Genomic DNA, 23,149 nt, shown 5'->3' with positions numbered 1-23,149 from the left:
CTGCTTTTTGAACTGTCACTTCTAAGAACCAATTAATGATTTTATCAATAACAAATCCAATGTATTATCTTAAAATCAAACAATCACTCATTATATGTTGTTAACTTCAGTTTTCATTACTTCAGTGGTAATCGGTTTAGAAGCATGATACCATAAATAATGATGCAACATGATATAATCTCACTGAACTATTTTGCAGCGCCTTTCTCATATGCCGCTTGTTCAGTTTCAAACCATCACAATACCTGTGAGTCACAAATAAAACCACACATTTCATCAGTTTGCAGCCTCTCGAGGTAAAGTTGCATTAGATGCATTTCATTTTTCAGGTGATCTTGATTTTGATGTTGTCCAGTGGTGCAGACTAATGATGGAATCTCAATCTGACAGTACTGGATGAGACAAACTGAAAACAGGTTTTTGACAGTTGCTTTGCAGAAACATGTCAAAGCTGCATTCCTCCAGTCATTTCAATGAGCAGCCGTCATAAAGTGTGGAGCAGCTTCACCTCAAACAGAGCAGCCATCCTGCTGACCTCTGAGCCTCGGCCCTGACCTCGCCTTTGAAATGCAAGAGAGATCTAAAAAGGTCTGCCTTGTCAATAGCAGTGGGGAGAATGGGGGTGGGAGGTGGAGGTTAGGAACATCTGTTTAGCATTTATCCCACCTTATTGTGTTGCGGAGCCCTCTATATCAGGCCCGCAGCTGGGATCCTGGGAGTGGACTGAGCCCAATGTCCAGGGGACTCACACCGTGACTGGGAACATGGCTCCAACAAGTTCTCAGTCCTTGGTGGTGCATGGTGGGATATTTGCTTAAAGCAAATTAAATGATAATGAAATCACATCCAAGCAGGGTTTCTTTTGTCCCCTGTCTCTTCTTTTCCCTTGCAACCCACGGACTGCTTTGGTTGTCATACTACTCAACACTGCATTAAAACAATAAAGCAGTTCAGAAGTTTTTTCCCTTCAGGAAAACAGAATATCCCGACTGTGGTCAAGCCAGCCAGCAGTTTCAAACACAGGTCAGGCTGTATGCTCAAGGCTGCTATCAAAATTCAAATATGCAGTGTACTATATCCGCTAACTGTTTTCAAAATAAAAGCTCTAATCACATCGCCATGAATCTATTAGAACTCTTCTTAAGAATTATGCATTCCAGATAAAAACTACTTCGTGAAATTTTATTTAAATAACATATGGATGAAATTCAAATATTCTTTTCACAAAGATAATAAGTCAAACTTGTATTTTTTTTGTGTGCTGTCAATCAATTAAAAAAATTACAAATTATTTGAATAATTTTCTGTAATTAATTGCAATTAATTACATTGTTTTTCTACTGAAGACTGAAGCTTGTAATGGATATTTATTCAAGGAAAACCAAAGTCGAAATTAATGTCGCCTCAATACACAGAGACTATATTTAATTTAAAACACTGTTTTTCTCCAAGTTCAGCAAAATAATAAACATAAATTAATTAATGCATAGCTAACATAGGTCTGGGTTTAGTTAGAGTGCAGGTTCACCACTTTGAAAATTTTAATATTTTTGGAAATAAAGTTTTAAACTTATTACATGAACAAAGTGACAATAATTTCCAGTACGCACACACACACACACACACACACACACACACACACACACACACACACACACACACACACACACACACACGGTATACAGGAGAGCCAGAGAAAGAGGAGAAATTAATATTTTACCAGCAAGTATTTCGTCCAGCCTTAAGTGGCTCCTGGTCAGCCAACATGGCAACCTGCTGTTTTGCTGCAGAATTCCTACTATGATCGTTAAATTCAGCTTTACAAAGTAAAGCTAATGACTTTCACTTTCTCAATCAGCTATCGGGTAGCTTTTAAAGTGAACCTTTCTGCCTTAATATCATTCCACTGGGTATTGTGTTGCTCTGTAATCACAGTGCAGCACCCAATGATCTGTGCATATGCTGCTACTAGTAAGAGAGAAAAGTAGCTGCAAATGTCTACCTTCACCTTCAGTATGATTTGCCATCGTAATAGCAACGGATAAGTCGTTTGCAGGTTATTCACGTGAAGCGTTGTTGTTTTCTGAATATAGAATGAAACACAAACCATTGCTTTCCAAACTCAACACAGCCCATTTGCCCGGTCCAATATGGCGGAGGCTTTAACATACCGTTCAGTAGCAGTGGCGTCCATGTGTTTCGTGTGGTAATACCGTGTGATGTGTCTTCATCTGGTGGTCAAATGATGTCTCTGCAGGGACATCGATCAGCGTTTGAAGGGTTTTCGTCTCGTCCTCCGTCAAATGGTAACTTAAACCGCCGTTGCTCTCGGGACAATATGAATAATTCTATATTACATACAGACAACTTTGATAAAAGAGGAAAAACATAATACGTATTGGGTAAAGTAACGAGCACAAAACTAAAAAAAACAACTTTTTTTTCGTACTCTGATTGGCATTTATAGCAATGTTATAACGTTTTAAGTGTGTCGGGTAGCAAATTAAATTTTTCCTTGTATGATTAATTATCCCCAATCAATTTATCTAAAGTTGCACTGCGTCTTTAGCGGGTAACGAGAGCGCGGTGACGCGGTTGTCGTCACACCCGGAAGTGAATCCTCCGGACTGTTTTGAATGAGCATGCATGACGTTTTTGTATTATATGAACCATGAAATGCGTCTTTTATTCAAGAAGAAAACATAATCCATTCCGACCTACATTAAGCTGCAGTAGCCGTCAAGGGAGGTGCGCGAAGGTAACTCCGGTGGATCAGTAAAGAACACATAGCTCGGACGAGTACAGAATTGTTGTAACAATAACCACGTTTGCGTGTCCTTTCAGGAATACTACTATCCAGTCGTTTCAATGGAAAGGGCAGTTTGTTCGGAATCTGGACTCACGGTTCACTGATGATTTCGTAACCGCCAGTCTCCTCCAGGACTCATCCAAGAACATTCGACAGGAGGATGGCCCTGATGGCCTGTGTGGCCAGAGGACTCCTCGGCCTGAGGGCCACTGTTCACAGAGCTGGCTCCTTTGCCAGAGTCACATTGATCCAGAGGCCCAGGACGTGTTTTATGAAAAGAAGGGTGATTTTAACCCATATACCCAAGGTCACCCTTCTGTGTTTGGGGGCAGCCGGTGTATCATCATGTGCTGCCAGATGCCAGGAAGCAACACTTCCATTGTCCCAAGTTTCCAACAAAAAGTGTCTGGCTAAAGTCCAAGTGCACAAAGTTATATTCCTCCTTCGCCTCAGCTTGCGAGCAATAATTATTTTCCTGAAGTTTGGGCCTCTCCTCGTTCTCTCCCCCTTGGCTCTTGTGTCGACTCGCTGGGCTTCTCACTGGCTGGATGCGCTCCTGTGGGTCACCGAGACATCTGGCCCGACCTTCATTAAGCTGGGCCAGTGGGCCAGCACCAGGTGGGATGTCTTCCCTCGGCAGTTCTGTGAACGCTTCTCTCGGCTCCATGTCAAGGTGCGCCCTCACTCCTGGTCCCACACCAAGCAGTGCCTGCGCAGGGCCTTTGGGGAAGGCTGGAAGAGGGTTTTGATGTTTGAGAGCAAAGAGCCAGTGGGGTCAGGTTGCGTTGCCCAGGTGTACCGAGGCTGGGCCAGGGTGGATCAGGTGGAGGATCCGGCCTTCCAAGCACTGATTAAGGAGATGGAGAAAGAAGACTTGCTGGAAGCTTGGGAGATCCCTGGCTTAGCGGGTGTGGCGAGGGCCCTGCGGACGCTCTGGAGGCGGGATCCTGAGGAGGAGGCCTTCGAGGAGAGAAATCTCTTTGGTGGTCAGCATGAGGAGAGCAGTACTGCGAAGGAACACCTGATACCTGTGGCTATCAAGGTCAGCCTCACAACAATGAAAAATCCCATTGTTTATAGCTGATAGTTAAATATTGTTTGTTTTGTTGTTGTTTTATAGGTGATCCATCCAGGCGTCAGGAGGCAGGTAGAGTTGGACCTGCTACTTATGAAAGCAGGCAGCTGGCTTCTGCAGTGTCTGCCGGGGCTTAAATGGCTTAGTATGTGTGAGGTTGTCGAGGAATTTGAGAAGCTCATGACTAAACAGGTACTTTGAAACGTATTCCAAACGTGTGCACTTGATCTGACATTTTACTAATGTGGCTTATTTAGATAAATCGCAATGAATTAGCACTAAACTTGGAATGTTTAGGATGTTACTTTTCCAAAGGTAGAGGGAATCCCTCAAAGCAAGGTGCCTTGATGCTTGTTTCAGATTGATCTTCGTTTTGAGGCCAAGAACATTGAGCGATTCCGGGAGAATTTCCGCAATGTCGAATATGTTAAGTTCCCTACTCCATTACACCCGTTTGTGACCAGGAACATCCTGGTGGAAACCTTTGAAGTGAGTAAAAAAATTACCTGAAAGTTTTTTTTGTGTTTAAATGCACGATGCTGAAAATACCAGTTTCTGATAAAACAGTTTGAGTGGGCATGTGTCTAATTGATTTTGATGTTCTTCTACAACTTCAAAAAAAAATCCAAAATATGATGTGAAAATATTCCTATAACATATATTCCATAATTATTTGGCACGAAATAAAAGATGAAGTTGAGACTTGATCTGTAGGCACAAGATAAGCACTGGGGAAATATGTTTAAGTGGTTATGTGTTCTTTAATATTAACATTTGGTGATTTCATCTCTGAGCGCTTATTGCTTGAACTTGAACTGCTGCAACAAGTTCTGTGTATCTTCAAGTGGTTTTTTCCTTCTTAAAAGGAAAGTGAGCCAATTTCCAAGTTCCTGAGCCCTGAGATTTCTACCGAGGTGAAGCAAAAAATAGCCCGGATGGGAGTTGACACTCTGCTGAAAATGGTGAGGCAATCATTGATTTGTTCTTAATTTTTTTTTTTTTTTATGCTCATTTAATTGATTTTTGCTGCCATGTCTGTCGACTCTAACTTTACCACTCAATGGGATCTCCCCTCCCGGCTCCAGGTGTTTGTGGACAACTTTGTGCACGGCGATCTCCACCCTGGTAACATCCTCGTCCAGTGTGGCGCTTCCGACGCTGGGCCCGGAGCAGCCGCCGGTGCGCATCACGGAAGGGCCACCCTCACCGACCTGTGGGACACGGTGGTGGTCAGCGTCAGGCCTGACCCGTGTCCGTTCCAGCTGGTGCTGCTGGACGCCGGCATCGTGGCCCAGCTCAGTGACCACGATCTGGCAAACTTCAGAGCCGTGTTCAGGGCGGTGGTGCTGCGGCAGGTGAGAAGAGATACGGTGCACACCTGAAACGGTCCATGTTGAACTGTGGAAGGGTCAAAGCTTGCACGTGGCGTTTTCTATAATTCTGAATTTCAGTAATAGAGTATTAATTAGCAGAAAGCATTAAACCTTCTCGCATTTCTTAATTTCACAATACATCCAGGCACTTTTCAGCTCATGCTTTGAAATGGTTTTGTTCACCTGCGGATAACGTTGACTTCTTTCTTCCCGACGCGTTCTGCTTCTGTTCTCAGGGTGAGCGAGTGGCAGAGTTGATTTTGCATCATGCCCGAGATAATGAGTGTTCAGACGTGCCGGAGTTCAAACGGGAAATGGCTGAATTGGTCGACCACGCCCTCAGCAGCAACACCCTGTCTCTGGGAAAGGTAGAACCGCACATTTTGCCCTTTTAATAACAGCCTCTAATCCACCGTGTGTCTGGCCCACAGAGTCAAAGTGAATGGAATTGATTGGAGCCACATTTTAGTGTAGTGGTTTGCACTCTCACCTCACGCTGAAAGTGTTGTTCAAGTCCAGGCTTGGCAGCCTTTCTATGCATGTTGGCAGGTTCAGCTGATAAACCGTTTGTGCGTTATGTTTGCTTTATAGATCCAAGTGTCGGACTTGCTCTCCAGAGTGTTTGGTCTACTCATCAAACACAAGGTAAAAATGCTCTCTCAAGTAGTGACAAAAGGCAGTACTGACTGAACCCTGGCTGTTTTGCATGACCTATATTTTGCCAAGTTAATGCTCCGGAGATATCTAAAGGTTTGGTAAAATGAAAACATGTAATCACCGTTTGCTTCACGGTGATGTCAGGACAATGGGGCTGCTGCGTGAGGACGTGTCTTCACATAAGCTGCTCATCAGTTCTGCACTCGTAACGCCTCAATAATCCAAACGCATCGCACTTAATTCCCCAAAAACATGACAGTGGAAGTTTTGTCACCCCAATATTATACTTACTTAACAGTTTTTGAGCATCTTTTGGTCTGGTGTTAAATATTCCAGTGCGATTATAAACCACAACAAAACTTTAAACCACATTTAACACACAAATGTAAATGCTGCCTTTAAAATCAAATGAGAAAGGCAATGCTCCAGAAAATCAGACTTTCCTTTACAAGTTCCTTTGGAATTTGCTGTATTGTTCAGAATGTCTGATCAGTAAAAATACAGTCTCTGATATGGTCAGATAGTTTTTTTCTTTTCTTTTTTTTTTTAACAGGAGGCCATGGTCATCAAAATTGCAACTTCAAGACTTGAAAGTTAAACTAATTTAACGTATCAGATTTTTATTGAAATCTTTTGAGACGCACCTGGAGAGGTTTCCTCTCTGGTCCGTTGGGATTCCTCCATGTTAGGTTTCCAGTTTCTGTGATGAAGGTGTGCAGGACAGTGAATTTACCGATCCATGACTGAGAAACATTGTAAACTTTCAAACTTCAGGCTGAACTATCAAAGACAATCTGTAGATTTGTGCACGATGGCCATTATTGGTGATGTCTTACACTCTCAGATGTTATTTTACAGTTTTATTTAAAGATTACAAATGTACAGTATTTTTTTGTGCAGTTTGCTTTTTAAAATAGGCATTAAGTATTGCACACTTTGTCACAGTCATTCATTGAGAATATATACCATGCAGTACTCACTCTATAATGGTTGTTAAAAAAAATTTTTTATTTCATTACAATATTAGTAAGTTATTGGGTCTTATAACTTTAAATGGACAAAACTATTATATTATCCTTAGGTATTAATTTATAAGCCCTTTATGCAATATTGGTTTTAACTGGAACCGACTCCTCTGTGGAAGTGACGTCGTCTTGTTTGGATATCTGAGCTCATATGCAACTGGAAAGCAGGATGAACATTTTGAACCAGTAAGAAACACAGGCGGGGAAGAGCCATGTTTTCATGTTGCCACTTACTGTCTTTTTAGGTCAAGCTGGAGAGTAATTTTGCCTCCATTGTGGTCGCCATCATGGTTCTGGAGGGTCTGGGCCGGTCACTCGATCCCAACTTGGATGTCCTGGATCTGGCCAAACCGCTGCTGCTGAAGAACTGTGTCTCGTTGCTCTGATACACACTCCGCATCGAAGCCATAACATATACCTCACTTCATTTCGTGCAAAATGTTTTTATTTTCTTCCCAGTTTTCATCACTCCTTCAACTTAGGTATTGCTATTTACTGTGTAGCTGATGTGAAAACATTTCACGCACAAACTAACTTAAGAGGCTCCGCCTAATGAATGAGAGGCCCAAATGTCCGTCGTAGTGTAATGTGTGCTAATGGATGAGTCAGACATCGACAGACACACAGATGGCATCGGAGACCATTTGTAGTGATTTAAGGTATAAAACAAAATAGTGTGAGAATCCCCAGTCGACAGTCAAAAGCATATTTTTACTTTTTAATGACGGGTATTGATTGCAGGATGTGTTTTATCACTTAAATCTTTTATTGTTTCATAGGTAATGTTGTCTAATGGACCATGTTTGCGTGAATCACAGCGTACTGTATCGTTTGTTCCTATACACTACCATGACGATGTGAAAGGTCTAACTTTCCATTAAAACTGTGGAAAAACTGTATGAATTATTCATATCAATAAAAAAGGGAATCCGCAGCTAATTGAACTTTATCCTTTTCTTTGCTGCCTCTTGTGACCGACTATACCCTCTCTCACCCTTTTAAGCCAGACTGCAGTAACGCGAATACAGAGAAGTCACTCCACCGAGAGCACGGTTCCATTAATTTACAATTTTATTAAATCTGTCAATGAAAAACACAGACAAGACGCGATTCTGTCAATGTCATCAGGAAGAACAGTCAGCATGGCTGAAAGAGTGAGATCAGGAGGTTTTGGTGCAAAAAAACTCATCACATACCCTTTATTGCAAAACTGTTGATTTCTTTTTTCATAACCATCACAAGCCCATATAGAGCAGCACTGTTCAAGTAAGGAGGGAGGGGAGAGGTGACAACTGTGTAAAAAAAGAAAAGAAATAAAAAATAAACCTTTCAATAATATTAATAATAATAATAGTAATGACAAAAGAAATAAAAACATCTCTAATAGACAAACACAATCACCTCAGTATAAGACGAGATTTTTGTCACGGTCACAACAACCAGAGAAAAGTTGTTTTCTTTTTTTCCTATTTTTTAATGAATTAAATAGTTTTTAAAAATATCTCACCATTTACTTATACTCATCTTTTTTCCATTTATTGCGAAAAATAGGCAACTGGACTAATTGTGATGATGCGAGGTGTGTGTGTGTGTGTGTGTGTGTGTGTGTGTGTGTGTGTGTGTGTGTGTGTGTGTGTGTCACAGAGAAATAGAGATTAAGTGGAGAGATAAAGTGGAACGGTTGGCACTGAGAGCAGCAGCGATGCAGTACCCTCAATCGGCCAGCAGGTGGCACAGTTCAGTCTGGTCATTCCTCCAGGGTTGAGCCACGGGGGTGGGGGTGAGGGTGGGGGTTATACCCCTCACTTCCACTCCATCAGAGGAAGTCAAGTTCTGCCAACAACAGCCTCTGGATTTTCTCGTTTTGTTCTCTTTCTCTCTCTCTCTCTCTTTTTTTTTTGGAATGATGTTTGTGTGTTGAAACTTTGTCCACAGTCGCTTATCTGTGTTGCCAAATCTCCGTTTTATGTACAAATGTTTCAAATCCCTGAAGGACATCTACAAAGACAAGTGCAACCTCCATGTAACCATCACCTTTCTGGAGAAGCTTAGGGACAAAACAGGTTCCTCTAAAGGGCAGACAAGGAGGGAATAGTACCAACCAGATCTGGTAAACGTGTCACAGTAGGAATCAGCAGTACTTGGGGGGGAGGGGGGGTGGGTTAAAGTCAGGAATGATGGCGGAGGACTGAGGTTTGGGAATGTCAAAAGGCTGACAGAGAAGGGATTGTAAAATAGTAATCTTCGTTGGAGGGCGGCACCAAAATATCCTAACGCAGTTCTTTCTAACAGAAGGTTTGAAGAGGAGATGATGAAACCAGAAAGAAACCAGCGAATTGCAACAAACTACCCAAAGCGTCCGTTGTCCGTTTGTCATATCCCTTCATGCTGATCCGTCTATCTCTCCATGCAGTTTGAAATCAGCCTCAAAAGACCAAGCAGTCCTCCTCCACATGGGACTGATTGCTTTACTCACTGCACTTCAGCCGTGTTTCTGTCAGTGTGGTGCCCCTGGAGGACTGGCTGCCCTCCGCTTCTCTGTGGCGGCGCCCCCAGCAGGAGCAGCGACAGGAGTCAGGGCGGTGTGTGGAGCGCAGCAGATGACGACGGCTTTCGGGAACTGGATTCTTGGAAGATATCAGGGTGTAAACTTTTAGTTCATTGCGTGGGTTGTCCTTCCAAGACCGAGGAGGGGAAGGTGGGACTGGTTGAGGAGAAAGGCGTATGTCGGCAGATCTCGAGCACAGGCACATTTGCTCATTCTCATACACAGTAACATACACACACACACACACACACACACACACACACACACACGTGTCCGTCTTTGAGGCCCCCCGCTGTGTAAAGGTCATGGCAGATGAAGCTCTGGGTCGTCGGCTACTCGTTGACATTTCCTTCACATTACTGGAAAGACCAGCAGCTGTCGAAGCCCCGTGTCGGGATCCAAACAAGTTAAACTAAGAATCAGGAAGTGATGGGCGCATGAGAATGGCTGACATCTTGACGGCAGAAGAGAGCGCCTGACTTTTCCCTTCCGAGCAGCATCCATCCTGAAAGTATCCAATTCTTTTGGGGAGATGTTCAGGAAGACACGGTCACGGTATCTTCACGAGCTTATCTTTACATTCCTTTTGGGAATAGACGAGAGAGGATTTAAGCCATGTCATGTAAATGTGCGATGGGTATGTAAGGACAGGGCAGGAAGAAAGTCTTTCTCATCTTGGACCGTTTATGTCCAGCTTCTCTCCACATTGTGGTTCCAAGGGCCGCCACAAGGGGGTGATGTTTGGGCTAACTGTTTGAAGGGACAAGAGGAGGAGGGTCAGATCCGAGTTTGTGGCTACGAACTGAGCCAGGGATGGTTGAGGCAATCGCCGGCTGAGGCCCTCTTCTCTGGGACCATCTCCAGCATGGGCAGAAGGAAGTGGGTGAAGTGTCCGGCGTCCTCGTGTGACCAGCCGTACTTCTCCACCAGCACGTCGAACAGGGACCACGGCTTCAGCTTGGTGATGTGCCGCAGCTCACCTGCAGGCACCACAATAAGCAGAGTCAGTGAAAGCACCAGAACATGTGTGGAGAACACGACAGCCGCGTTTAAAGGGCGAGTCCACACAAATCACATCCTCTCTTTTATGATTAAAATGGGTGTTTTTAATTAATTTGTTTTCTCCTTTTCTAGGAAGCTCACACATTTAGCTTTTTAAAACTAATGAAACAAAACAACAAAATTGATCAAACTTCAAAGGGAGTTTGGATGAACTTGAATCAAGCATCTAAATGATTAGTCTGCAAATAAAATCCACATTCTAGAACATATCATCCCGATTCAGGTGACCAAATGCAATTGGTAAAAAGAGGCATGTCGCCTCAACCACTGCAGGATTAAAGACAGTGATCCAAAGAAATGTCTGTGTATGGATGCCTGCATCAATTCACTGCAGATAAGAATCAATTGATAAATATTAGGTCTGACCCAACTTCAGACAGTGCAAGCTATCCCTTTAGTACCAGCACAGGTTTTAATTTAATTCCACACTCACAGATTTTCCATCCTAATTTACATGATCAAATGTGTATTTGTACATGAAATTAGTGTTCCAATACAATTTACTGCTTCAGTTGAATAAATGTTTCAGTGTTTTCGGAAATCAAATTTGGAGAAAGACAAGAAACCTTTATTTTTAAAGCAGAGGTTTCTAAAGACTGAAAGGAAGATCCTCTATACAGATTTTGGTCCACATTTTGCCCACCTACACCTTGGTTGAACGCCAGACTGGCTAGTTTTTTATGACCAAGCAAAATTATTAGAAGCTGTTGGGATGTATAGGGAAAAAAGGCCTAAGTCATTCAATCCAGTAAGTATTTATATTTTGTATATATTGCATATAGTACAGTAAAAAGAAACTATTATTCGAGGTGTCTTCAAGAAGTCAGCAACAACATCTGTTCCTAAAAGAAATTTTTAAAGAATATACCAAGGAAAAGCCATTGATAAAAACACATGATGTATTATTGTAAGTTGTAATTTATGTGATAAATGTATTTATAGTTTGGGTTTGTCAAACAAACATATCTGTTGATGTTTACTGATGTAGCCATAAAATGATAGTTTTGTTATAAATTAACTAACCCCGGGAAGCAAAACATCGTGAGCTGAAACTATATGAGCATCAGTAATGTGCTTTTTCATTGTTGAATGGTGCAACCAAAGCTTTTATCACACAAAAACCAAGATCCTTGGAATTGTTTATGTTCGTGTGGAGTTATCTTCAATCTTAGCTTGTTTTTTTTTTGGGGGGGGGGTTTCAGGAAAAGATGTTACTGCTGAAATGTTGTTGTTTTTTTTCCCTGGTGTTTCGTGCACTTTAAATGTGTGTAAATGTCTTAAAACCTGCTCGCTACGCTATCTTATCTCGGATGTGGTGGTTATATCCAACCCAAGACAGGAGGAATGTTTTCTTTGTGGGTGTATTTGGGTGAACCGGCCATTTAAATCAGGTACCACAGGGTTTGCCATCATGCAGACTCCAGCCAAGTGACAGCTGATTTCACTAATTACTTCGCCTCCACTGTGTGAAGGTTTGCTAATCAGTGAGGTGCTGTAACTATGGAGGGAGAGACTTTGCAGAAGCCTATTGGAGCGGAGTGTGAGAGATAGGCAGAGAGACGGAGAGGTAATAGACATGGTCAGGCAGAGGAAGATGTTCATTATTCAAAAGAGGAAGATCAGCTGGTTGGATGTACAAGTCTGACAGAGGAGAGAGAAGGAGCGAGGGAATGATAAATGATGGGAGCGATCAAGACCGAAGGTCCAGTTCAAACCACGGCTGCCATGGTAACCCGTCTTTCCTCAGCACTGACAAGTGAACACAACATGTGGAAATGAAACCATGTATCAATAATTCCTCCACAATGTAGCAGAAATGTATTAAGACACCTTTGAAAGCTGATTTCCAACATCGAACCTACAAACATGTCACCATTGTTTGCTACAAACAACGGCGTCGTGGCTGGAGTATTCATGAGAGCAAATGTGCACACGTTTCGGCAGTTGTTGTGTTTCCTCTCCAAGTATGCGCTCTCTCTAAAGTTCAATAAAAAAAATGTTTTTTTTTTAAACTGCACGCTTGAAAGAAAAGCTGACAGGACCGCTCGACCGCTCCACACAGCCGAGGGCTTCAGAGCAGACAGGAGGAGCCCAGAGAGACACGGCCAGAGAGTCAGACCAGATTAACAGCGCGCCCAGAGATAAAAGGGAGAACATTGAGACATCAAGTGCAGGCTGGAGACGACATCAAAGGCAAAATATTCAGGTCTCATGACACATTATGAAGAATGTATGAGCAGAAAGGAAAGTAGAATGAGACCAACTCAAAAGAGAATAAATGAAAGAGTGCAAAGGTTATCGGCTGTATCAAGCACAGACCTGCACACTTACCAGGCTCACGGAGGAGCAGAATCAGAGACGTGTGTGTGACGCACTAAGGTGAAGGCTCACGCATATATACAGTACAAGGGGACTGTGTCTTTAAGCTCTATTTCACTGGGCTGCGACAAGCCGTTAAAGGAACTTGTTTAAAACTTTCCAGAATATCTCGAGACCTTCGCAGGAGTTTGCAGTCATCTCAAACCCACCTTGAACCCTTCTTAACTTAGTTCACGGGAATTAAAAAGTGTGAGAAATGAGACTTCATCCATGTTGGGGTCTTCCTCCATCAGCTTCTGCTGTCATGAGCTTGAGTTTATGTCTCCAGTAGTTGTAAGTAGTAATCACCATTGTTCACAGCGAGCCGAGCTGACTGCTGACCGCAAAGTTGTAAGTTCTGGGTCAAAACATATGATTTTATTTAAGTACTTTTAGAACCAAAACTGATCTGTTACCTGATTTACCGCTGCACTGGTGTATCGAAGTCTGTTTAACTCTTTAAGACTTGAAGATCGGTGTGATGCGAGTGTGTTTCTCTTCCAGGAGCTGAATGCTACACTAGCCTGTCTTTTCCCACATTTCTCTCAGAAATGAAGAGACATTTTATTTGTTATGGACTTGGACACGGTATGATCAGCAAAGACTCATCTTACGAACAGTGATTCAGTGCCTCTTATTAGTTTTGAATAAAACTGTTTGATACTTAATTTAAAAAATAGGAAAAAACATTTGAAATTCATTGATTTTTAAATAAGCAATACAGGATTAATCAATGTCAGCAATTTGGTGCAAATGCTTCCACTATTACACATATCTCATAAGGAAAAATTGCCATGAAAGCAAATCGATGAACTCTGAAATGTGGTTGATTTTCAGATATAATTTAGTCAGACTGAACAGTTTTGGATATCGCCAATCTTTGTTCATTGTAACTGGTGACGAAAACCACAATGTTGAACATTTTAATCATAAATTCTGGTCTTGTGCAAATTCTCATACAAAAACAGTTTGATGCTTGTGAAACAATGCTGTTGCATCACATTATTTCTGCTGGAAACTTACCTTAACCTGGCTCAATGCAGGATATCGAGCCCACACTGTGCTACCTGATCCAGTTGTCATTACCACTGCTGAGCGCCTCCAACACTACGGCTACCTCTTGGGTTGAAGCCCCCTGTACACCTCAGCAGCCTCTAACCGTGGGGTCGTTTACCTTTCTTGGAGAAAAACTCTCGGCTGTACTTCCCGCCACCGACCACTTTGCGTGGGACCTTCCCAAGGAGCTCCGTGATCAGAGCGATGTGGTCTGCCCACCACCACATACATCACAGAGGGAACAGCATTACAGCATGCACACGCATCGACACGCACATACACTGGCTGGACGGAGACTGACACACACTGCTGCCTTCAGGTACGGCGTGGACACGCAACTCATGGATATTTCCATCACCATCCAATCGCTAGATTTCACCTGTTTTTAAACAAAAGTCCAATCTATTGATGCTTTAAAAAAAATAAAAAAAATAAAAAGTCTGAGCGTCCATAATCCCACCTCCCCCTTAGGCAATTGTGTGTCTCAGTCCCTGCAGCTCTCTGGCCAGCGCTACCTCTTCTGTTGAAGAACTCCCGGGAATATTTTCCAGAGAGCGCAAAGTGCCTCGGAATACAGCCCAGCAGCTCTATGATGTGGGCTATGTGGTCTATGGAGGAGAGAGGAGGGTGGGAGGGAGGGAAGGGGCAGGGAGGAGGCATGGGAAAAACCCAAGGAAGAAGGGAAAAGAAATGACGACAGAGAAATACATGGTAAAGCCGAGAAAATAAAGGCAAATATTTAAAGAGAAGATGGAGAAAAGAAATGTTGTGGAAAAGGAGAGTTAACAGAAACAGGGGTAGGGGGTGAGGGGGATCACGGGGTGGGATAAAAAGAAAGGGAAGAGGAAAGAGAAGAGAGACGGTCACAGATAGTAAAGGAGAAACACCTGTGTTAGTGAGCTGTGCCTCCACAGCAGGGGGGACGACAAGAAATGGATAAAAGTGACATGCATTCAGATTTGTTTTAAATGAATGGGCTGTGTTTTTAATGCGGCCTCTCTGTGAATCAGGATTCAACAATAAAAGACTAATTGCCCGAGTAAAACGTGTGAAACGGACATCAGCGATTACAAAAAGAACACGCAGAAATATTCTGATTTCAAAGAAATTACGTGGAGATGAAGTAATGGACGAGCGGAGTGTAAATGTGTTGTGTGACTCCAGGTCATAAATGAATGAGAATGATCAGCGGGTGAGCTCTAATTACAAGTACAAAGAAAAAGTCACGTGACCAGGGCACAATTTTCCGGGAGGATCTCGGGGGAATCCTTCAGCTGAATTATTTGTATCGTAGAGAGGTCAAATTGATCTCCTTTTACAGAGATTTAACTTAATTTACCAGCAGAATGGAAAATAACCCACACCGAATAAATGTATAATAAATGTATCTTAAAATCAAAGTAAAGCAGATGCCAACTCTCTCGCAAGATGTGTTAACGTTGTTGGGATCAATAGCCAATAAAAAGGTTTATATGAGTTATGCTGGTATTTGGCTTTTACTTTAAAATTGGATGTCAGGTGGGGTAGCTCCTGAAATGTACAGAGACACTCACAGCTTTGCACCATTGGTTTAATTTATCATTTGAATGTCTTCCTTACATTCCCATTACAGTCAGTGCCAGAAGATCAAGTAAATATTTGTCTGAAATGCTATTTATTTCTATTCTGCTGGAAAAGAAAGAGACCCTCGCCCTCTATGGATACACTTGGTGTCACATCTGGAAAAGGTTGCTTTCAGGGTGTCACCGTCACTGTTTCTTGGTTTGTTGCAGAAAAGGTGTAAATAGAGGCTGTCTGAACTTTTGAGTGTGTCTGAAAGTCCAACAGTGTTGGATGTGAAGATTTCAGTGAACAGCAGGATGAAAATGAGTGGAGGCATAGCAGCAGAATTAAAGGACAGCTGACAGTGGATAGGAGGGTTTGGGGAGGGGGAAGGCTGTACTTTAAGCTAATCTCACTTCGAGGATCATTTCTATCCACTTTTAATACTTCCATTTTTTTTTCTTTGTACAGTTTGTCTCCATTGTTCAGATACATTTGCAGATGTCTGTCGGACAGTTGATGCATTTAAAACTGTGCAGTGTTGTCAAAGGCCCTTATTCTTAGAAAGATTGGATGCCCAAATCAACCTAAATGGGAGGAAATGTCCACTGAAGCACATTCTAACAGACTTTAAGTCGAAGTTCTCCCAAACACCAAGCAGTGATGGCAAAAATGGACTCAGTACTCAGAAATGAGAAAACCTTCAGAACATAGATTCCAAGCCATAGTCATATTTTGAATATTGGCCATTTTAAAACTTTGGGAAAAGTTTTCCACCTGAACGTAACTACCCAAAAGTAGGTTTAACTACAGATATCAACAGAAAAGCCAAAACGTTGCAAATAAAGAGGTGAAACCAGAAGAACCAATAAATAGTATGAGAGAAACAATCTGGGGAAGCTGAGAAGGCAAACCTTCTGCCTATTGTCACCTAACGTTACACACTGTGTTGCACATATAACATGAATGAGTATGAGTCAAGACAACCACACTCTTTTTAAAGCCACATACTTATTTACCTTTGTTTTTAATTGTTTTAGCTTTGTTATGAATAACTGGTTTCATTTTTGTTGCATTCATGTAATCCTCCTTCTGGCTGGTGTTATAAAATCTGAATTACAAACAGGCCCCTAATCAGTCACAGTTAGACAACGATGTCTCAAATCAAAACCAGGACAAAGACGGCCGGACATCCGCACCAATCCATCTGAACAATGGAGAACTGTGAAGTCAGTCAACGAGGAGTTCATCTCAAATATCTAAGACACTTTGCTTGTACTTGTTATCACGTATTATTGTTCGTTTTCAACTTAACATTCACACTATTCATAACAGTCAAAACTGATTTCATTTTCTGTATGTGTATGGAAAAGGTTATGATGCTCACCCTCATCCCGGGAGTAATCCTCTCCAGAGTGGGGTTCAAACAGGTAATCTCCAGTGGCTAGCTCAAACGCCTGCAAGGAAACAAGTGTGCTCTCTTTTGTTGCCGGTATGTCACATGTGGATAATTACATGCATGTGCTCCCCTCACCATGCACGCAGTGCTCCAGATGTCAGCGGGAGTACTGTAACCGGCTCCTATCAGGACCTCAATGGAGCGATACTGTCTCGTCTGGATGTCCTCCGTGAAGTGCTTGTGCTGTCGACGAGAGGAGGAAGAAGCTTTCCGTCGTTATGTCCGACTAATGTAATAAGGCTTATAAACCACACAAATATGCCGAGTGAGTCATTTCTATCATTTGAAAAGGACTGAATCAAACTGAAAAACAACAGTGACTAATGTCAAATTAAGTTACATTGATGTTATACTTTTGGGAGTCAAACCTTGTTATGCAAAGCCATAGTTGTTGTGTTTCTCTTTGTGTAATGACTCTGTGCTGAGTGCTGGAACTCACTTTCTGCCAGTGTATTCACATCAGCAGACCGTCTCTTGTCATTTAGAAAAGACTGAAAACGACAGAGTCATTCAAACACTGAGGAGAGTTCAGGGTTTGATGCCATGTGCGTTCTCCTCTTCTTCTTCCTTTTCTTTTGGTGATCTGAATCAAGTGGCTTCCATGACTGAAGCTTCTAATAGAGCAATATCTAATGGTAGAAATATTTAAATAAACAAGATCTAAGCAATATATATCCATATACATCCCCTTCCAGTTATAATGATTGAAAGATATGTTGACAGCAAATTATTGCATGAATGTAGTGTGGAAATAAATTAAACCTCCTGAGACATTTTTCTTTCTCCCTCTCGCGGTTGATGCACGAGATAATTCTTTGTCTCTTTTCTGGACTCTCACAGCAGCAATAAAGCAGCACTCCTGTTACTTGTTTGTTATTGTCATGTGATTGGTAAACTTAAAAAATAAAAATAAAAAAAAAGGGGTGGGGGGGCTGTGGCCAGTCCCAGCAGCAACAACATGTGATAAGAAAACGTCTCTCTTATGTATTCAGAAGTTCTGCTCGAAAGACATGGAGTCTTACCACCCAGCAGGCATTTCCAAGATCAGCGATTTTGACTCGAATTGATTCAGCGTTGCGAGGGTCTAGTGGGTTTATCAGGAGGTCTGCGGCTCTGGCCCTGACTGGAAGGAGATAGACAGAGAGGAATGGTGTGATGTTAAAATATATAAAGACACAAGGAAACATACAGGGCATCGTGTTGACTGGGCAGTGAAGCACCATCTTCACAGGGGAGGAAAACAAACCTGAAGCGGATGATTTGGCTGAGAGAGAAAAAAAGGGTGTATCTTAGAACTTGCTGTTCTCAGAAATTTTATTGACAGCTTGTTTATACTTGCTGAGCTCCGGAGACCCCGAAACAACCCTGGAGCGAAAACTTTGGCGTCCAAGTTGATGATTTAACAGGAATGTTATAGGTGGATGAGTAATGGTCATAAATGTGTCATAAATAACAAACCAGAGGTGATAGTTGAGCATTAAAAGAAAGAAAGATATATTCAAAATGTATTATAAAGGACATATAATCATAATGCAATAATTTCAAAATGTACCTAAGATCTTACGTAACTTTAAACTCTTTTCTGTGAATGTGTGCTCAAAGAAGTCCACTATTATGTACATTAAAATACATTTTTGAACCGAATACTGAGGTTATTTGTTTATTTAGAGTATGAAAGCAAATCGATGAAGAGAAAATTGCAAAAAGGTTTGAAACAGTGGGCCATGCAGTTTCAATTTAGTCCCTCTTTTTAACAGCAAGTTAACCAGGACATGAGTCCTGAACCCCCCCCCCACACACACACACACATTTCCTAAAGAATTCTGATACTAAAAAGTATTCAATACCTTAAATTAGTTCAAATTCCAGGAATAGAACATGAACATTTTTGATTCTTATGCCTGTGGTAAGCCATTTTCCCTGTTTGAACCTTGAACCGCTATATATCTAATATTTTAGTATTCTCGTCATAAATTCTCCTCATAATACACGGCGTTCGCTCGGATATCAAAGGACACTTTACCAGTTGTGATATAGAAGTCCTGCAAATGAAGATCACAAACAGAATAAACATAATTTCTACATCAAATCGAAAGATCCCCAAAGTTCAAGCAGAGGGAAGAATAAAAGCTGCTTTGTTGTGTTGCATGTCGGTGGCAGTGCGACTGAACAGAAACTGAAATGTTCACATTGATATTGAAGTTTTATCTAAAAACATCAATAACACTTTTTTTTAATGAATATCAGGTTTTATGAATGCTGTGGAATGAATTTGGATCAAAAAAATCCATTTGAAATGCCTTTTCATTTTCAGATTATAACTGCATTTTTGACTGATAAAATGAATAATCAATTATCCAAACTGCATTTTTATTTTCAACTTCAATACTGCTTATTCTGTGACTTAAAAAGAAAATTACTTTTGTAAGATTTAATTTTCAACAGTTTCAATGATTTAAACCGAATACATAATAATGACGTGTGACTCATGTCGTACTTTGTAACTCAAATTTGCTTCAAAATAATAGAAAATGTATTACTTTAGATCGAGACCCTGGACACTGGCGGACAAATTGGGCAAAAGGTCTGAGAGAAGATTGAAAATATGGAAATATCGTTCATGTATCCGTCATCGTTCATGAACCCCTGTATAAATGCTTCTTGCACGAGACCCATTAATCCAACCCAAGAGCACCTTTTCATGGCAACTTTCCAGGAGCAATGACCTTTTGCTGCAGGATATCAGCGCTGCCAAATTGCACAACGCACATAATGTGGGAATGCTTTCCAAGTGTCCTCAAAGTTCAAAATGTATTACACAACTTTGTGTTGGAACAACAATCAATACTTGTGCCACCGTTGGTGCTTGATCATCAATTGCGTGCGGGGTCGTAGTGTGCAACAACCAATAATGTCATTCCTGCCAATAATATAATAACATGCCAACAGTGTTATAACACTTCAGCATTCAAATCATACGTTATTACAAGATTGAAGTAGCATTAAATCCTTTAAAATGTAATAAGTGCAGCCAATAATGTAATAATACATACACGGGGCTGTATTCCTTTTCAATAAAGGCTTTGTTTTGCAGGTTTTGTGCAGTTTGCTTGTCAAAAATAAATATTTTGGATGGGCAAGTCGGCATATTCATTGATTGAAAGTACACACTCGACAACACTCTAAGTCCTGGTTGTAAAAAAATCCTACTATTTATTACATTATAAGGAAGTTATCACGCCATTGGCCATTATTACATTATTGGGTGTTGCAGGGTGGCTGTGTTAACAGGAATATGTCATGTTACTGTTTTTTTTTCACCTATTTATCGTGATCCATACAACTTTGAGGCTTACTTATGGACTTTATCAATGAGTAAATCTATATAGAAACATGTCCAGAACTGCATCACCCTATTTGCAATCACTTGGCGTCTGCAGTGCTAGAAGATCTCCAGATGAGTTTGTGAGGCGATAAAAGAGGATATCATCAGACTGACAGGAAACATTTGAACAATAAGTCTACAGAGACAACAGGCGATTAAATAGTTACAAAAGTCTTTGTATCTGGAGTAGGCACTCTGGTCCAACTGATGCATCACTCAAGAGTTGGATGTAATGGTTAAAATAAAAATGGAAATGTTTATCATGTTCACATTGGCTGCAATTCATCTCATGATAAATAAATAAAAAATGTCTCTATTTGGACAAGAGTAGGAGTAAACGTGTGAAATTGTGAGATGTGATACACTTGCATTTAAATCACACTTGCATCTCACCTTTGGGTGTGTCTCCTGTGCTGGAGGATGACACAGTGCGGCTGCGGTCTGCAGAGGGGCTGTTGGGTAGCGGTCCAGCTCCGATGTCGGCCGTTCCAACAGGAACGGGGTTTCCCGGTTCAGGGTCCAGAGGCAAGTCGGGAAAGAGGGGCATCCTGCCCTGGTGCTGCTCGCTGGAGCCATTCGTCAGCACCCGCTCGCTCACTTCACCGTTGTACAACTCATACCCGGAGCTGAGAGAGTTATCCCTGTCTGTGTAGCTGAGCTCGGACTCCACCAGGGGGCAGAGGAGAGGCTCGGGGGTGGGCGAGGGAGGCGGAGGAGTGCCCGGGTTGGGCTTCAGTAACTCGGAGCCCAACAACACGTGGCCGTTGGTTTTGGCCGAATTGGTTTTATTGTTGAGGGGTTTGACTGGGGAGGTGTTGTCCGTGAGGAGTTCAGTGGTCGTGTCCTCATCCTCTTCATCCTCCTCATCTTCTTCTTCCTCCTCCTCCTCCTCATCGTCGTCATCATCCTCCTCCTCGTCCTCCTCATCTTCTTCCTCTTCCTCGTCCCCCTGCTGCTCTTTTGGTTTTTCTTCCCCCACCGCAGCCTCCTCTTCAATTTTGGTCTCAATCTTTGGCTCCTCTGCCGCATCCTCCTCTGTCTCAGTCTTATTATTCTCCTCCCCTTCCTCCTCCTCTTCCGCCCCTCCCTCCACCTTTTCCTCTGTCACCACCTCCTCATTCTCATCTTCTGTCCCTTTCAATTTGTCCTCCTTCTCCTCTTCCTCTCCCTCCTGTGGTTGCACCCCATCCCCTTCCTGCCGCTCCTCCTCCTCCTCCTCCTCCTCCCCCTCCCCCTCCTCCTCCTCCTCCTCCTCTGCTTCCTCCTCTGCTTCCTCCTCCTCCTCTACCCCTGGTTGTGATGGATTGCCATTACGTTCCTCTGAGGTCGGGGGAATAGGGGCATCTTTTTCAGTGACAGGCGTGGGTTCCTCCTCCTCTGCTTCATCCTCCTCTGCTTCATCCTCCTCCTCTTCTTCATCTTCTTCTTCCTCCGCTTCTTCCTCTACCTCCTCATCGGGGTCATCATTAGCAACGTTCGGCACCTCACTCTGCTCCTGGGGAGGCGCTGCACCTAACACGGAGCAAGGAAAGCAAGGAAGTGGGTGGGAAAGAGATATACAGTAAGCACAATAAAAGGCAGTGTGGGCGGAAAGAAGAAGAGCGGGAAAGGAGAATAAAAGAGGGAAAAGCAAGCGTACGAGAATGAAAGCGATAGAATGTGGTGAGACAGTGTGGAGGAGGGAGACGGAGAAAGATGGTGCTTTTTTGTTTTATTTTGTGAATCAACCCAGCCTCCCTTGCTCAGTGGGACTAGTGTGGGTTGAGAGGTTGGAGCCAATCCACATCCTATTCATTCACAGACAGACTACACAAACCTGCAGCGGCACCCCACACACTCATGATGAAAACCTGCAAGAGTCTCTGCTCTGCTTTAGTAACATACGTATTAAAATCTTAAAAGTGAGCAACATTTTCACTGGTTAATCTAATACCTAGAAATGTCCACCGAGCTGCTATTAGAGTTTTCTTTATCCCATTTTACACTATGAAAGTAGGTCATCCTTCCACACTTTCAAAAGCCCTGACCTCGTGAAACCCTTGCAAGAAATGTATCTCATTCATTACGCAGTTCATTACGAATTATAACGCAAATCTCCATCAAAGTCTGAAATATACCGATATGAAACCTACACAGAATGTGGACACAAGCTTTAAGAGGATTACCAAAACACCTGACTGGCACCAGTAATATGGATGCAAATAATGTCAATTGACAAAAGTCTCATAAAAAAAATAAAAAAAACCCTCTCAGGAGCACGGAGGACTCACATGTATGATTAGTCAACCTGATGGGCCTCTCCCTTTCGCCTCCCTCCTCCTCCTCATCTTCCCCGTCCTCCTCATCGTCATCGTCATCATCGCTCTCTCCCAAGGCCATGCTGGGGCCCGGAGGCTTCGGCGGCTTCTGCAGCGGTGAGGACTGGTTGTGTTGGCTTCCCTCCTTCTCTCCCCCCTCTTTGGCTTGCTCCTCCTTGATCTCAGCCTCTCTCTCCAAGGCTTCAATCTCCAACATCCGCCTCTCCAGCAGCTCAGCTTGCCGCTTCTGTTTCTTCTTCAGCTTCTTCTTCTTGTTCTTGGAGATCTTTCCCACCTGCGATGGAAAAAGAAGGGGAGCCACAAGGAAGCAAAAACACAAATGAATGGGAGGTATTCAAGAAATGATTGGTTTGGTACAGATTTGATTGGTGGTTTATGGCTTATAAGTAATATCTTGAATGTCATTTGTAGGATTAAGTGTTCATAAATAAGTGAAAAATGTTTTCCTGGACATATATGATTGTTAGAAACTTATAAAAGAT

The 23,149-nt window shown here is 42.4% G+C and overlaps 2 protein-coding genes across 3 annotated transcripts in view; one reads left to right on the top strand and one right to left on the bottom strand.

Moving 5' to 3' along the window:
• The first annotated feature begins 2,639 nt into the window (after positions 1-2,639).
• On the top strand, positions 2,640-8,936 carry adck2 (aarF domain containing kinase 2). Of its 2 annotated transcripts, XM_080504693.1 has the most exons (9): positions 2,640-2,758; positions 2,845-3,851; positions 3,930-4,076; positions 4,245-4,373; positions 4,751-4,846; positions 4,970-5,239; positions 5,494-5,625; positions 5,849-5,902; positions 7,185-8,936. In XM_080504693.1, exons 2-9 carry the CDS (start codon positions 2,970-2,972, stop codon positions 7,323-7,325), a joined length of 1,851 nt encoding a protein of 616 aa, XP_080360819.1. In that variant the 5' UTR covers positions 2,640-2,758; positions 2,845-2,969; the 3' UTR covers positions 7,326-8,936. The 2 variants fall into 2 exon arrangements, with proteins under 2 accessions (XP_080360819.1, XP_080360820.1); XM_080504694.1 differs by lacking the exon at positions 5,849-5,902.
• Positions 8,709-23,149, bottom strand: part of srpk2 (SRSF protein kinase 2) — a 66,993-nt gene continuing 52,552 nt past the window's right edge. The window contains exons 10-17 of the mRNA XM_080505553.1: positions 22,620-22,941; positions 21,638-21,861; positions 20,743-21,520; positions 17,987-18,087; positions 17,040-17,147; positions 16,893-16,962; positions 14,082-14,174; positions 8,709-10,467 (exon numbers count right to left, since the gene is read on the bottom strand). Of these exons, the coding sequence (XP_080361679.1) occupies positions 10,283-10,467; positions 14,082-14,174; positions 16,893-16,962; positions 17,040-17,147; positions 17,987-18,087; positions 20,743-21,520; positions 21,638-21,861; positions 22,620-22,941 (1,881 nt within the window). The 3' untranslated portion in view covers positions 8,709-10,282. The remainder of the gene's footprint in view (positions 10,468-14,081; positions 14,175-16,892; positions 16,963-17,039; positions 17,148-17,986; positions 18,088-20,742; positions 21,521-21,637; positions 21,862-22,619; positions 22,942-23,149) is intronic.

Source organism: Blennius ocellaris, assembly GCF_963422515.1.
Source record: "Blennius ocellaris genome assembly, chromosome: 11".
NCBI lineage: Eukaryota > Metazoa > Chordata > Actinopteri > Blenniiformes > Blenniidae > Blennius > Blennius ocellaris.
Note: the sequence above shows the minus strand (reverse complement) of the source record. Positions and strands in the feature narration are given on the sequence as shown.

Bases quoted from the DNA above. Each gene is read 5' to 3' on its own strand.
- adck2 (XM_080504693.1), top strand. From the start codon at position 2,970: ATGGCCCTGATGGCCTGTGTGGCCAGAGGACTCCTCGGCCTGAGGGCC. The intron at 4,374-4,750 runs GTGAGTAAAAAA...CCTTCTTAAAAG, and splicing joins TCCTGGTGGAAACCTTTGAA to GAAAGTGAGCCAATTTCCAA. The intron at 4,847-4,969 runs GTGAGGCAATCA...TCCCGGCTCCAG, and splicing joins TTGACACTCTGCTGAAAATG to GTGTTTGTGGACAACTTTGT.